Source organism: Plecotus auritus (genome assembly GCF_963455305.1).
Source record: "Plecotus auritus genome assembly, chromosome: 8".
NCBI classification, from domain to species: domain Eukaryota; kingdom Metazoa; phylum Chordata; class Mammalia; order Chiroptera; family Vespertilionidae; genus Plecotus; species Plecotus auritus.
The window spans coordinates 65927081-65944115 of record NC_137782.1 but is presented as its reverse complement, the minus strand read 5'-3'; the positions used below and the strand labels follow the sequence as shown (position 1 = coordinate 65944115).

The following is a 17035-nucleotide window of genomic DNA, read 5'->3' as shown; positions in this document are numbered from 1 at the left end:
AAGAGGTTTTCTGTGTCTTTTCCAAAGCCGCTCCTCTGATTCTGACTAGCTGGTGTCCTACAACTCAGTTCAGTTCTGCCACTACCCACATTTCTGTAAAAGATGACGGGTGAATTAAGGAAGGAATAGTGCTGCTTACCCTGTATGTGACTTTGAGCCATTGTGTGTGTCTAAAGGACCCACAGTTAGTCTGGGAGGAAATCCACAGGGTGTACTGGAAATTCATGCAAGCAGTGTGTACACTTCTCTATTCTCCAGACCAAGCAAGGTACATTGCTGCCTGCCTCTCGTGGTCAACTTACTACTTTGAGTTAGGGAAGAGCATTCACAAGGCCTGGGTGGAGGACTCCCGTACTCCTTAGGGACCCACTGAGCCCTCCCTGGACTCTGCAGTCCCTCTTCAGGCTTAGATACCCTGCCAGGCCCTTCAGTTCAGGCATCTGGGATTTGCACTCTGCTAATGGCTTATGACTTGCCTCATGTCATTACTCCTTGTTGCTCATGTTACAACTGCCCTTTTTCACAGGGATGCTTGAAGATGGAAAGAAATTTGATTCCTCCCGGGACAGAAACAAGCCCTTTAAGTTTATGCTAGGCAAACAGGAGGTGATCCGAGGCTGGGAAGAAGGGGTTGCCCAGGTATGCTCTCATTTGTTTTGTTCTGTTTCTGAGTGTCTACCTTTTAAACTATATTTATGGTTGGAACATTCATATGGTTCAAAAATATGAAAGGTATAAGTAAAAAATTCTATTCCCATCCCACCCGATCTTTCCAGTCCCCCCCCCCAAGTAACTCTTGTTATTAATGTTTCTTGTAGAGTTTCTTTAAGCATATACAAAAGCATATACTTTTTTTTTTTCTTTTAGACATACACACACATTGTTCTGCACTTTGCTTTTTTACTTACTCTATTTTTAAAACACTTTATACCAGGGCAAAAAAACCCACAATTTTTCTTTCAGCTGCGTAGTGTTTCCTTAGGTGTGTGCAATCTAATTTACTTGACCTGGACTCTGTTGATGGCCATTTGGGTCGTTTCCAGTGTTTTGCTATTGTAAACAGTGCTATAGTGACTAACCTTGTATGGACTTTATTTTACATTTGTCAAGTGGTGCCTGAGGCAAATTCTCTGTAGTGGGGTGAGTGGTTCAGTGGCTGTCTTTGATACTGCCAAGTTGCCATCCGTAGGGATCACACTGAACTGCCACCAGTGGCCTCTGAAGCTTCCTGTCTCCTCTTAGCCCTGCCAGCAGTGTGTGTTGTTAGACTTTTGGCTCAGGGCAATATGAGTGGCAAATGTTATCTTGGGGTAGTTTCAATTTGTGTTTGTCTTATTGTGGACCATGTTGTGTCAGACCACTTCTGAGAGATCATATTCATGGATAAAGTAATTTTGTTTGTCTTGAGTCTTTCTTCACCTCTCCCTCCCCATTGTGTAAACAGCTTTTGTCTGCCAACACTACAAAATTCCCAGTACACAATAGGGTTGCCAAATTTCAGTTGGATTCTAGCCTTCCATGGAGTCCAGAAATTTTTTTCTTGGCCCTACCAGGTAAAGGGGTGTTTACAGTGGCCTGAGACCCAGCAAGCTTTATAATTAGGCCCTGAATGATAGTTATCAGTCGGTTTCCCTCTCACCAAAGAGAATTGGGAGATTTAACCAACGTGTAGAGAGATTTCTCTCTTTTTTTGTTGTTAATCTTTACCCGAGGATATATTTCCATTGATCTTTAGAGAGAGTGGAAGGAAGGGGGAGAGACAGAGAGAGAGAAACATTGATGTGAGAGACTGATTGCTTGCTTCCCACATGTGCCCTGACCAGGACCAGGGGTCAAGCCTACAACCAAGGTACATGCCCTTGACTGGGAATCGAACCTGGGACCCTTCAGTCTGCAGGCCGATAACTCTATCCACTGAGCCAAACTGGCTAGGGCTCTCTTTCTCTTTTCTAGAATAGACGTTGCTCCACTTCCTCAATAAATATCAATGATTTACCTCCAAATAAATTGCTTAACTTTCAGGAACTTTAAGCCATTCCACTCCTAGGTATCTAGATTTCTGTTCCTGCAGGGCAAAGGGTTGGCAGTATAAGAAGGAGAGGATCTTTGTGATTTACTTCCCTTTGGAAACCGCTTCAGCTGTACCTTTCTGTCTCATTCTATCTCCACTTCCCTATGTCTGGGCAGCTCTTGGTCTGTAGCCCTTCCCCCACCTCCCATGCCAGCCATACCACAACTCATCTTCTGTGGCTATTCTAGCACTGGAACAATAATTGCGTTTTGTGTTCCAAGAGCTGTAATTGTCACCAAGGTAGTATTATCAGCCTGTTTCACATCCCAGGCTTGGTAAGGCATGACATGGTACTGGGAAGATGCCCAGATGCCCCCTGGACCCAACGTGCTTTGAAGTCAATCACAGCTCACTTGTCAGAAGTCTGGGTGCTCTGAGACCTCTGCAGGGCATCTTCCTTTAAACTCCTCTACAGATATTACTTCAGCAAGTGAGCTAAAAGCACAGAAAGACAGGGGATAGTTTTTTGCCCCTTTCCCCTTCTTTTGATATTGTTTTGTTTTTAAGTGTTCACAGGTATGTAATCCTACCACAAGTACTATTTTGGCAGCTTGCTTTTTTCATTTAACGATGTATCTTGAGCATCTTTCCATATTAATATATTTAAAGTCATTATATTCTTTCTAGTGGCTAATCCATGGTGTGCATATGTCTTTGACATGACTCCTCTTGTAATGTGCATTTGGGGTTGTTAGCAGAAGATTCTGGAAGTAGAATTGCTGGGCAAAAGGATATGATTGTTTTGAATTTTATTAGATTAACTCATGCTTTTAACTGTCTTTACCACCTTGGTCTAACATGTCCTTGTTTTTGAAGGGAGCTGTAGGAAGCAAGGCTTTTGAGTTTCATTGGAAACTTCATTGTAGCCTGCTGCTTCCTTTTTAGTCACTGTCTCTTAGTCTGGGTCAGAGATAGTTACAGAATGGAAATACAGCAGAAAACCTGCTCATGCTTCAGAATAAAATGGCTAGTTAAACTTATTTGTGTATTTGATTAGAAAATGAAAAAAGTAAAAATTATTTTTCTTCCTCCCCCTCTCTCTCCCCCTTCTCTCTGTCTCCCTCTCCCTCTCCTTCTTCATTTTAGAGAGGAAGGAAGAGAGAGAGAGAACAATGGAGATATGTGAAAGACACATCTATTGGTTGCCGGGGATCAAACCCACAACATAAATGTGTGCCCTGACTGGGAATCACACCTGAGACCTTCTGGTGCATTGGACAACGCTCCACTCAACTGAACCACACCAGCCAGGGCAATGTGAATATTTTTTTTTTAAGTGAAAAATTTTTTTCTTGTCTTTTTTTGTTAATTTGATCAGTTGCCTCCCACCTTGGCCAATACTATCTTCTCCCTATAGAAAAATGCTGGTTTATCTAGGCGGGTACAAATATATAAATATTTTCACACAAGTGATAGATATTGTATCATGCTACTTTGTACTCCAGAAAATCATACTGTCTTTTAAAAACTTTTTCTATATTTCTGAGGTATGAGTATAAATATAGGAAGTGCAGAAAAGTAGACTACCCTCCTGCCCCCAATATTACTTTCTCTGTGTGTTTTTTAAAGCAAAGTTTTGGACAAAGTACTGCTTTTTCAAGAGCATAGATGCCACTTAACATGTCCTTTGACTGAGCAGGCCACTGAAGGACTAGGTGGTGACACTTCCCGAGTGTTGGCTGCCTAGAGTCAGGTTAGTAACACGTGGGCAGAAAGGTTGAGGACCTGACCGTTTCAGGAATCAGAGGTTTTTATCTGCCTTTGGGCCCCTTGGAGCCAGATGCAAGGATCATCCCACCTGACTGCCAATCTCCACGTCCTGCACAGCGGAGTGCCCGGTGCCCATGCAGCTGCACAGTCACTGTAATGTCCTACTCGCATCGTCCTGGGCAAGGGACACCCAGACTTCTTCCGGAGACAGTTGAGGAATGCGTCCAGCTAATTCTTTTTTCCTTGTTCTTTCACAGATGAGTGTGGGTCAGAGAGCCAAACTGACTATCTCCCCAGACTATGCCTATGGTGCCACTGGGCACCCAGGCATCATCCCACCAAATGCCACTCTCGTCTTTGATGTGGAACTTCTAAAACTGGAATGACAGGAATGGCCTACTCCCTGAGTTCCCTGTGCTTGGGTAAGGAACTTAATGCTAAAGAACCTTTAAATTACCTTTGCTCCTCCCATGTTATGCTCAGCATTTGATGGGTGGGTAGTAGAGAGAATGAAAAATGCCATGGGCTGCCTCCTCCCTCCCCCCCCTTCTTCCTCTAGTTATCAGTGTACACCTTGAATGTAAAGATTGGTCACCCTATGAAAGGATGGCATATGTTCTTCAATGTATTTATGGGGATGGGGCAGCTTAATGTAGCTGTTTAAATGAAGTATTTTTTAATGTAGCTTATAAACTAAACCTCAGTTGGGAGCTGGAAATATTAGGCTGATTTTTAGTGCCAATATTTTAGTTCTTTAGAAGTAAGAGTGTTGGTGACTTTGCTTACCCTGTCCTGGTTTGTACACCTTCCTCATCCATAGTTTGTGGCTACCTGCTTGGGGAGCAAACTCTGGATAGTTGAGGCCAGCAGGCCAGCTTCTTATCAGTGGGTTGAAAGTGAGGCCTCAGGATGTTATTGAAGTGTAAAGGTTGCTCTCAGACAGTCATAGGAAGGAATCTTAGGGTGTCAGCCTTCCTATGCAACAGGTGAGGAAACTGAGGCTCAGAGAAAAGGGCCTTACCAAGTCTCATTTAGTCAGTGGCAAACTAGATCCAGACCAGAATCCCTTTCATGTTTTTCTTTCCTAGACTTTTTTTCTTCCCATTACCTTCATTTCTAGGAAACCAAACTCCATATCCTAATGACACATAACTTTTCATGTGGATGTTAGAATCATAAAACACATGAATGTTGTCATCTTCTTTCCACTTGGCCCCACACCTCTATGTTTGCTCCCCTCAGGAACCAGAGGACCACAGCCAGTGGCTGGGAAGAATGCTTTTGTTTGAAAGCTACAATAGGTGTCTGCCAGCTGTCAGTTATGGTGTAACCTTGTCCTGTTTGGGACTTAAGTAGAGGGGCTTTTTTAAAATTAATAGTTATTTTCTCTCTTAGTGGTTTGAACCCTACACACCTGGGTCATACAGTCCTGGTCAGGTTTGATGACTTTGGCTTCTCCATTTGTCATTTCTACCAGGGGGAACTCCTGACACTTTAGAGAGTCTCCCTCTGCCCAAAGGTCTACACCTAGTCCAAACCCTCTTTCCTGTTCTTTGAGAGCTAAGTCCTTTGAACATAAATGTATTTGAGGGAGCCTTGGAGTTATTCTGATTTGGGAACAGGCTTTCTGTAAATCTGATAGGATGGAGGGTGGGGAAGAAAAGGAGAGGGAGATGACTGGCTAAAAGTCACTCTGGTCTAAGCCTCCCCATGCACTGCCACTGAGCATCTCAGAGCTTCTTGCAAGACTGCAGACATTCTCTAAGTATGTTCAACATGGGGAATATCCGCTTAGAGCTTTGCACATTAAAGGTACCTGAGAAGCTTTTAAAACTCTCCTGATGGCTAGGCCACCGTTGACCACAATCACTGGGAGTGAGATCCAGGCATTAAAGATTTTAAACACCTCCCCACCCCCAAGCAATTCCTATATGCAACCAATGGTAATAGGAACCTGTATTTGTTAGTGGCCTTGGTGGACTGCCCCTCCTGCTGTCCTCAGCAAGATAAACTTACCTTAGGTATATAAAAAAGAACAACCTATTTAAGCAGGAAGGAGGCTGTTCATCTGGGAATCCAGCCCGAGCCCAGCGACTCTCCCAGCTCAAGCAGAAGTAGCTTGATCCAAGTAAGACCTCCCAGATGTTGGGGAAGGGACTTGGTGTGGCAGCCAGCTCTGTGGTTGTCCCACTGCACACAAAGAGCACTGAGTTGCTGGAACTCACAAATTTTCTGTCCCCAACAGATGTGCCATGGAGGGATCTGGCGCCCCCGACGCGCACACGCGAATCCGTGCGGAGCTTTTCCTGATGTTCCACTACACTTTGTATAAACATCTGCCCGACTGAATGTGTTCTGTCACCCAGCTTCGCTCTTCCCCTGTCTCCTCGTATGTGTGTTGACCTAAACTACATGCCATAAACCTCAAGTTACTCTTTTTATTTTTGTTTTGGGGTGAAGATTCAGTTTCAGTCTTTTGGGTCTAGGTTTTCAATTACGTATTAGTCAAGTATTAACAGCACAAGTAATGGGTTAACTTTAGACTAGGAATTGGTGTGTGGGGGATGCAAGAATCTTTATTTTATTTTATTTTTTTGGATGAAATTTTTATCTATTATATATTAAACATTCTTGCTGCTGCGCTGCAAAGCCATAGCAGACTTGAGGCGCTGTTGAGGGCCGAACTATCTCCAAGTTGAGAGATGTCTTTGGGTTGAATTAAGAGCCCTACCCAAAACTGAAATGGGGAGGGGAGAGCCCTCACCTCCACTGCCCCATCCCACTCTCCCCTTAAACCCTCTGCCTTTTAAAAGCAAATCGTTTTCACTGCGATGTTGGACACTACAGGTATCTATCCCCGGGCCAGCAGGGACCTCTGAAGCCTTCTTCATGGCCTGGCTTTTTTTTCCCCCCATCCTGTGGTTTTTTTCTAATAGATATTCAGGACTTTTATAATGTCATAGCTATCCAGGCTCCACTCCCTAAATTTTAAGAACTTTAATCGAAAGTTTAAATTGAAGGTGCTGTTTGTAGACACTTAAAACCCAATGAAAGCCCAGCCATCATGACAAATCCTTGAGTGTTGTCTTAAGAAAATGATGCTGGTCATCACAGCTTCAGCATCTCCTGTTTTTGATGCTCACCTCCCCCTGCTGAGCTCAAAGTTTTCTGGCTTCTCCTTCCCTCCTCTCACTCCTTTGCTGTCCTATGTAGTGATCTGGTGAGAGAAATTATGGCTGCCTATCCCCCACCCACTCCCCTGCATTACATATGAGTTTCAAGTTTTATTATTGCAATAAAAGTGCTTTACGCTGGCTTTTCTCAGCTTGGTGTGACGGTGGTTACTTTCAGGTTCCGCCCCCTGCCATTTGGTGCAGCAGGATGGGGTTAGAGGTATGACAAAGGGGATATAGTGTGGGAGGTTGTGTCTTGTCAGAAGAACCGCAGCAGGAACTTCTTCCCCATTGGTCACTGGAAGCAGGGGAGTGGGGGTACGTTTGTCTTTTTACCAGTGGAGAGAATTACCTGGAGGTCAGGCTGGGGTCATCAGGGAGAACCCCCTCACCCATTATCAAATGTTTATTAAATATATGTTCTGGGTAGAGCACTATGCTGGGTTGTCTGGGGTTACCAAGAAGTTGGAGATGCACTTCCAGCAAATTGATGAATTACAAAGGGAAGATGGGATTTTAAATGGGTTTCCTCAATAACTTTTGGTGTGGAGTTTTGTCATGTGGACAGGCTGGGTGGTTACAGTACCTTCCTGGCCCCTGCCCTGTATATGCTCCCCTCCTCCCTTTTTACAGAGACCACCAAAAATGCTCCCACATCGATATAGACGTTTTCCAAAATTGCCCTAGTGAAGAGCCTTTGATTTTTAAATAGGTTGTTCAAGGCCTTGCTTAATGATTTTCCAAATCCACCTCTTTATTAATTTAAGTCACCAGAGTATTTCGGGGTCGTATCTATCATTAGAATTCAGTATTTGATTATATTTTGTACCCTAAAACCCTACAAAAAGAGAATGTCACCATCTCAAAGTTTCCTTATGCCCCTTCCCAGTCAGTCCCCGCCCACACCCAGAGGTAACAGTGCTTTAATTTTTCTACCATAATGTTGCTTGTTATAGAATTTAATTTAAATGAGGTCATACACTATGTCTTCTTACACTTAGCACTCATTGGGGTACCTTCACTCAGACACATAGGGAAGGTGTTATTTCTCATTGAATTTAAAGTTCAGAGAAATCCTCTGGATCGGGACAGGGTCTGTGATAGGCAGAACCATGGCCCTCAAAGATGCCCACATCCTAATTTTTATAGCCTGTGATTGTTTCCTTGCATGGCAAAAGGGAATTTGCAGATGTGATTTCCTTAAGGACCCTGGGGTGGCGAGTTTATAATGGGTTATGTGGGTGGGTTAATTGTAATCACAGGGTCCTTAAATGAATCCGAGATATCAGGGAAGGAAATATATCTGAAGATGAATGCTCTGGCTTTGAAGGTGGAGGAAGGGACTATGAGCCAAAGAATGCTGGTGGCCCCTAGAAGCTGGAAAAGTCAGGAAACGAGTCCTCCAGCCTCTAGAAGAAACTAGCCGACACAGACTTAGCCCAGAGAGACTCATTTTGGACTTCTGACCTCCAAAACCATGAGATGATAAATACGTGTTGTTTTAAACCACTAAGTTTGTGGTAGTTTGTTACAGTGACAATAGGAAACTGACTGTTGTTTCTCTTAGTTTTAATGTGTAGCAGAAAAATTAGAATTTTAAAAAATTCTCCAAGATTCTACCACCCTTAATCAGACTTCAAATTTCCCCCTTCCCTTCTAGAATTCTTTCCTTAGACACTTAAAATTTTTAGTTTTAATCACAGCCTCATACAAATATTGTATTCTGCTTCTTTCCTCACTTAATGACTTACTAAGAGTATTTGTCCATGTTGCTTTATGGTCTTTATAACTACTAAAAGAGAACTGTAATAAAAATCAAATTAATATACTAAATTTATTTAACCACCAAATGTTAAAGGATAACATTTTTTTAGAAAGTAAAATGATTCAGATACAAAATGAACATATTAAAGGTTTTATTTAACTCATTAATGAGAGAAGCAGAAAGATGTTTTATTTGGTTCAAAGGAGAATTCACAGAGCAAGTAAATGTACAGTAAGTCCTCACTTCATGTCATCCATTGATTCTGAGAACCTGTGACTTAAGCAAAACCATGTGTGATGAAACCCATTTTACCCTTGCCTAATTATATAAACAAGAGTTAAATTCCTATGGCATGTTTCTGGTCACAAAAAATAACCAAACTTCTAAATAAAGACCCAAAACACTTGTAATATGAAACACTGAAATAAATGTGAGCTATACTTAGATTTAAGAAAGATTAATAAAAACATAATTATTTCACAACCCATTCAATCCAGTTCAGTGTTGAAGGTGGCCAGAGCCTCTCCTGGCAGCTCAGGGCACAAGGTGGGCACCCACCTGGACAGGACACCCTTCCATGGCAGGGCACACTCACATACACCCACACTCAGACTGGGACAGTGGAGAAACCGATTCACCTAACGTGCATATGGATGGGATGTGAAAGGAAAGCTGAGTCCCAGAGAAAATGCATGCAGGCATGGGGAGAATGCACACTCCCACAGACAGTGGGCCCTGGCTGGGACTGGTCTTTTTATTGTTATTTGAAGACCTGCTATATAATAAGTCCCAAAGAACACTAGGATGAATTTGCATAATACAAAAGTGGCATAGTTGGCATTAATCACTAACATTCCATTGAATGCATTTCTGTGGACAAAAATTAATGTGCATTATCAGTTTGCCTCTATTTACATTATTTTAAAGTACTAGTAAGTAAAAGAAAGTGAGGTGGAGACACTCAGAAGGGTAAGCTAGATGGAACACCCAGTAATCAGGTAGGGTCAGAACCTATTTCAAAGTCCCACAGTGCTTTCTGACACCCACTTTTTCCTCATGATCATTGGCCACAATTAAATATGAAGAGTTGACTGGTCTGGACCACCTGAGGACCCCACCCTGATATACACTAGCGATGGGGAAGGGACCAGGGCTTCGGGGGCCTGAGCCCTTCCCCATTTTACTAATTCTTACGAATGAAGTGGGGAGGACATCAGTGGGCCTGGCTAGAACTGGCTTATGTTATTACTGACTTTTTTTTTTCCTTTTTGTTTTATTTCCGAGAAGCATGATGGTTATAGTCAGTCCTGGGATCCAGGAACACTTCCTAATTCTGCTTCTGACTTCTGCTGGGGCTTTAGACACCAAATCCTGTTTCTGAGTTTTCCAGTTTGTTCAATGGACTTGGGGTGGGGGGCCAAGGTGTGGGTGGTGGGTCTTATTGTTCAGATGAACATAAGATAACTTCCAACTCAAAAATTGTAAGTACTTAAGTTTGATGATCACATGAGGAACTTCCTGTCGTGACAGCCACACACACCCTCCTCCCCTAGTAACCATGATGACGATTTGACTACAAAAAGGCATTCCATCTATCTCCTCTTGTTCCAGGAAATGGCTGGCCACAGAAAACCCTCCACCCCTTCCTCTTTTGATATGTCCCCAAACTGCTTTTTTGTCCCTTGGCAGCTAACTGTGATGACCAAATGTACTTGAATACCAGCTGGTCTCCTTCACTCCACAAATCCTACCTTAGTAGGACTTTTCCCATTGAGACAGTGGGTCAGCATTTCCTTTTTACTTAGTAAAAAGTACTCCCTAACACCTTTGAACCCCTGCTGAAACTGGTGACGGCAGAAGGGTTTTTTTGCTCCAAGTTTATGAGCAGGTTTTATTAATCTTGTCTTGAACTTTATCTTTCACACATGTGGGATGTGCATCTCAGAATTCTGCACTTAACATGCACCTGCTTCCTGGATAAATGTGGGTTTGGGTTCACTTTGGTTGACAACCTTGGACTGCACTGGCTTCTTAGGAGCCGTCGAGAAACCATAGTTTAGGGATTCTCATGGGCCCTCTAATTAAATGTGAGTTAAAGAGGGACAGCTGACACCAAAAATGGATTAAAATTAAAATGTCAAGGCCAGCACTCCCTGGCTTCTGCCCAGAATGTCTGATGCATTCCTCTAAGTTCCCCAGGTTCCATGCATGCACAGGGCAGATTGCCTTGCTGCAGCAGCTGCCCCATAGGGCACACAGGAAACAGCTGTCAGCTTTTATTAGGAAGGTAGGAATATTTGCCAGTGGGTATGTAGGACTGATACATTATTGGATCTGTCTGCTAATTACCACTATCGTTTTTCCTATTTTGGAGTTAGTACATGTATTTCTCAATGCAGCGAATACCCAAGATTTAGGGAAATAAATTCAGTTAAACAGTAGAATATATTTATGGTATGCCATCCCTGTGATCAGTGCTGTCCTAGGTGCTAGGAGTGAATCCAGGATAGGACAGAGAAAGACACTGCTTCCAAGGAATTTAATATTCTAGTGGAGACCCAAAATAGGAAGAAATAAATAATGTCAGCTATCCAGAGTGTGAAAGCAATGAGGAGAGTGAAGTAGCCAAGTGAAGGTTTGGAGGAAAACTTCTAGGCTATGGAACAGCAGGTGTAAAGGCTTTTCAACCCACTTTGAGGAGTGGTGAGATAGGGGTGCTTGGGAAACACCAAGACTAGTATGGGGAGAGCAGAGGTGTGAAGGACAGGCTTGGGCAGGGGCCAGGCAATGCAGGGCATTATGTTACAGATACAGTGAGCATGATGATGCTATTGGTGGATTTCAGATGGGGTGTGGTATCTGTTTTTAAAATATGTCTCTGTGGGCTTGGCTGGGCAGCATGTCTGCCCACGCACTGAAAGGTCTCAGGTTTGATTGCTGGTCAAGGCCACGTACCTGGGTTGTGGGTTTGCTCCCCTCCCCGGTGGGGGTTCATGAGGGAAGCAACAAGTCTGTGTCTCCCTCACATCGATATCTCCCTCTCTCCCTCCCTTATTCTCTTACCCCTTCCTTCCTTCTCCCCCTCCTTCCCTTCCCGCCTCCCTCCTCCCTCCCTCTCTCCCATTCTTTCCAAATCAATGGCAAAAATCCTAGGGTAAGGATTTTTTTTTAAAAAAAAAAGATGTCTCTGGAAACTGAAAAATTGCCTGAAGGGGATCATGATAGCTAGTCTCCAAAGATGGCCCCCAATGATCCCTGCATTCCTCTTGACTCTTGGCTTGACCATTAGCAAGCAGTGGAAGGAAAGTTCTGGGACTTACAAGCCCAGGCCAGAAGAGGACTGCCAGCTTCCACTTCCTTCCTCTTGGAATGCTAGCTCTTGGGCCCAAGCTACACAGAAAAGAATTGAGGCCCACAGCCCACCCCAGCTGAGGACCCAGCCAACTGCCAGCACCAACTACCCGCCAGGTTGAGTAAGCCATCTGGACATTCTGCCCAGTCGAGCCCACAGATGTCCACAGCCCAGCAATATCACATGGCTAGAGAACACCCCTCAGCTCAAGAAAAGCACAGAATTGTGAGATTTAATATATTGGTTTTGAAGTGGTTTATTTCATAGTGATGGATAACTGAAACGGGAGCAGGACACCAGTGAGCCGGCCATTGGGGTGATTTAGGCAAGAAATGGAGGCTTTGACTGGAATGGTAGAAGTGAGGGTAGATCCAGGACACACTTTATTAACATAACTTTCGGGCTGGACAGAGGGAAAGAGTCGTAATAAAAAGCAGTTCCTTGCCTGGCCCTCCTCACTCCAGACTGCTCTGTAGAGAGAACTGTCTTAACTCTCTTATAGTCACCACTATATAGCACCAATTGTTTATACTGTGTTTTGTTTTTTTAAGAAAGAAAATAAGATTAAAGTAAACTTTTATGTGTAAAGAGTCTTTATCATAAGAAACAAAACCTCAAAGACCTAAAGGAAATTATTTGTAGATGTGGCCACTGCAAAATGGATAAAAAATAAAAGCTATCATAAAAGATACCATACAGTTAAAAGATGAGCCATAATGGAGAGAAAATATTTGTAAAATATAACAAAATCCTTATATCCTAAATAGATATACAATTCTAAATCAAAAGAAAATCTAATGGAAAATAGCATTAAGCTGCTCTAAGAATTTTATATTATGCTTCTGCATCTTCCTGTTTCACTTTTCTACATCTTTCCATGGCCTCTCATCCTCCATTAGACATGCCTAGGCTTCTTCACAGCATGGTGGTTTCACTTCCAGGTAGGTAAGAGGAGATACATCAAGGCCTCTTTAAAGCCTTGGCTGTAGAACTCACACAGTGTCACTTCTGCCACATGCTATTGGTCACAACAAATCACAAAGCCAGCCCAGATTCAAGCGAGTGAAGAAACAAACTACCTCTCACTGCAAGGACTAACAGAGTTACATTGAAAGGGGGCTTGGCTGCAGGGAGGAGTGATTCATTGGGGACCATTATAACACTTGAACACACAATTTCTGAAACTGCCTTCTACCCTCACAAATGATTGATAGTTTGGCTGGGACTGTTATTCTAGACTAAAGGCCTGGTGCACGAAATTCATGCACGGGGGTGGGGGGGTTTCCCTCAGCCCAGCCTGCACCCTCTCTAATCTGGGATCCCTCTCACAACCCGGGACTGCTGGCTCCCAACCGCTTGCCTGCCTGCCAGCCTGATCACCCCCTAAACACTCCCCTGCCAGTCTGATCAGCGCCTAACTGCTCCCCTGCTGGCCCAGTCCCCCCACAACTGCCCTCCCCTGCAGGCCCGGTCCTCCCGAACTGCCCTCCCCTGCCAGCCTGGTTACCCCCAACTGCCCTCCCCTGCGGCCCGGTCACCCCCAACTGCCCTCTCCTGCTGGCCATCTTGTGGCGGCCAGCTTTGACCACATGGAGGTGGCCATCTTGTGCAAGGGCGTGAAGGTCAATTTGCATATTACCTCTTTATTATATAGGTTATCATTATCCCTAAGAATGAAGTCATTGCTGCATTGTTTTGTAGTCTCCAGTGTTGAGAAGAGTGATGCCGTTTTGATTTCTGTTGCTTTATGCTGTATGTGATCTCTTTTATTCCTCCCTGAAATATGTCAGAATCTGCTACCTATGATTTTTTTATTGTTTGTTTATTTGTTTGTTAATCTTCACCAGAAGATATTTCTCCATTGATTTTTTTTTTTTTTTTAGAGAGAGTGGAAGGGAGGGCCAGGGATTGAGTCTGCAATTGAGGTAGGTACACTTGACTGGAATCAATCTGAGACCCTTCAGTCTGCAGGTCAACACTCTAACCACTGAGCAAACTGGCTAGGGCTACTTATCAATGGTTTGATGAAATTTCATAATATGGCTTTGTAGGGGGTCTTTTTTTTTTTTTAAATTGCCTCCTAGCTTTTTTTTTTTTTTTAATATATTTTATTGATTTTTTACAGAGAGGAAGGAAGAGTGATAGATAGTCAGAAACATCGATGAGAGAGAAACATCGACCAGCTGCCTCCTGCACACCTCCCACTGGGGATGTGCCCGCAACCAAGTTACATGCCCTTGACCGGAATCGAACCTGGGACCCTTCAGTCCGCAGGCTGACGCTCTATCCACTGAGCCAAACCGGTTTTGGCTTCTTTTTTTTTTTTAATCTTCTTTTCCTCCTGTTTTTCATTTACTCTGCTGGGTATTTGGAAAGTCATTTTAATCTGGAAACATGTCCTTCAGTTTGGAACTTCTTTTTTTTTTTTTAATATATTTTATTGATTTTTTACAGAGAGGAAGGGAGAGAGAGAGTTAGAAACATCGATGAGAGAGAAACATCGATCAGCTGCCTCCTGCACACCCCCCACTGGGGATGTGCCCGCAACCAAGTTACATGTCCTTGACCGGAATCGAACCTGGGACCCTTCAGTCCGCAGGCCGACGCTCTATCCAATGAGCCAAACTGGTTAGGGCTGGAACTTTTTCTTATGTTATTTATCTGATAGCTGTATTTTCCACAAATACATTTTCTCACAAAATATATTAGAAGAGTGGTAATTTACATTTTTGCAAATCTCTTTAATGTTTGACTTAATAGAAGACAATTCTCACATCTACCTCTGCATTCCATCTGTTGCAATGTGCTGTTTTGGTTGAAGTGTATGAAGAAATTCCAGCTAGGCACATTTACAAAAGAGCTTATGTCTGAACAGATAGTACAGAAACCAATATAATTAGAAACCTGGCAACCACCTGTTTATCTTAGGACTTGGCTAAATGGGGAATATTCAGTCAGTCATCTTTTCGAAAAGAATATATCCAACCTTATATTGGTAGAAAATAAAACTGACTGTCTCCCTGTATAAACACCACTTAACACTTCATTTGGAAGTCTGAATGTATAATTTTGTGAAGAATGCTGTCAGAAATCATGTGTCCACTAGGTAAATATAACTAGCCGGAGAGAATCTACAAAGTCAGATAACCTCCTAGCTGGTCTGACAGTTGCCATCACAAAGTGAATCAGCTGCTCAGAGTAACAGCCTTCTTCCATCAGGGATTTGAGTGCATGGTGGACAGAAGACAAATCTTAGAGACCCTGAGAATGTGGGTAAGGCTGTTTAGTGAGGCACTCAACTCATCACAAGCCACCAGGTATTCAACATGAAAGGATGGTGACAGTTGCATATGAAGAAGGTGTCGATATTCCATAGAACACAGCAATGTAAGACCAAGGTTATAAAACCCTAAAATTTTCTGGCAAGAGAATGACTGTGGTTTTGTTTTTTTTTAATGCACTTTGGTCTGAGCAGGTAATTAGCAAGTAAATGATGGAGCATATCAATTCAGGTATCCAGAAGAAAACATCCTTTTACTCGGAAATCTTATCCTACCCATGACTTGAAATAAGTACCAAGTAATGCATCTAAATTTTCCTCCCTTGGATCAAAGAACAGGAACCTGGAGAGCAGAACCATAGCAAGGGTCATGGCAGGAGCAGCGGTGGTCCATTGGCTTTTGGTATCTGTCAGGCAAGAGCAGAGGGTAGTGACAATCCAAGTGAAAGCACAGACGAAAATATCCTGGAATACTGCTCAGCAATATGAAGGACTAAACGGCCAGTACACCGGTGATGCCAGTGAGTCTCAAAGACATACTGAGTAAATGAAGGCAGACTTTACCAAAGAGTACATTCCATGTGATTTTTTTATCAGAAACTCTAGAAAATACGTCTAATCCAGCTAGAGTGACAGGAATCAGATCAGTGCTTGTCTGAGGCCTGTGATGGAGAGAATTGACTGGGAAGGGGCACAGGAGGGTTTTTGGGGTGATAGAAATGTTCTTTACCTTGGCTGTGGTTACATGAGTGTATATATTTGTCAAAACTCATGAAGATGTAACTTGTAAATGGATACATTTTGCATAAATTGCACCTTAAAAAGTTAATTTAAAAATATATATGGTTTTCAATTTTCAGACAAGATGGAGTAAATGGGTTTCACCCTATTCCTTCTACTTACTACGAGTAAACATTTGATAAAATACATAAAGCAACTATCAGGGTACTCTGATAGTGGGGAAAAAGAAGGTGGACTGGTGAGGCAATTTGGTTCTCAAGGGATGACCTAGTCAGGGGTCTTCAGGAGCTTTACTTTGTCCTGTATCCCAGCCTTGGCACTAGAGAAAGTCATGACCCAAAACTACCACCAGGCACAAAGTCCCAAGGAAAGCCTGCTTTCTTACATTAGAAGGCTGGGGAAGGACAGCAGTTAAGGACATGTCTTTTTCCAATACTTGCTCCTCTCCAGGCAAATACCATGAAAGAAGGCCCTCCCTCTCCCAGCAGGCTCTGCAGAGACTATGGTGTGAAGCTTGTCAGCTATCCCTTCTGTGCACTAATGTGTGGGCAGCCACCCCCTCCCTAACAGGGATGACTGTGATATGGAACTCTTATCAGCTCCACTTTGCCCTAATGTGATCAGAGGGGGTACTCTGGAGACTGAAGGGGAGCCCTGCCACGATCCTTGCCCTGCACTAAGCAAAGGTAACAATGAGGCAGCACCCACTCCCTCACAGCTTGAGTGCATGGGGAGGGGTACAGATAAGAGGGAGCTGCAGAAAGAGATTCCATTTGTGTATGAAGTCCAGGCCACAACCCCAAGTGACCTATGTATGAAAACCACCAGAATTAATATAGCAAAAGCTTTGAGAACTGAACTATGAGATGGAATACTGTGTGGTTTCAGATTGGCCTCTGGGTAGCACACAAGCAGGGCAGACCAAAATAGCACTGACTTTTGA

At 43.3% G+C, this 17035-nt stretch overlaps 1 protein-coding gene across 1 annotated transcript in view; it reads left to right on the top strand.

Annotated features, from left to right (window-relative positions):
* The window catches only part of FKBP1A (FKBP prolyl isomerase 1A), a 29121-nt gene extending 22016 nt beyond the window's left edge, over window positions 1-7105 (top strand). The window contains exons 3-5 of the mRNA XM_080683418.1: window positions 527-639; window positions 4039-4203; window positions 6027-7105. Of these exons, the coding sequence (XP_080539544.1) occupies window positions 527-639; window positions 4039-4167 (242 nt within the window). The 3' untranslated portion in view covers window positions 4168-4203; window positions 6027-7105. The remainder of the gene's footprint in view (window positions 1-526; window positions 640-4038; window positions 4204-6026) is intronic.
* Window positions 7106-17035: the final 9930 nt, after the last annotated feature.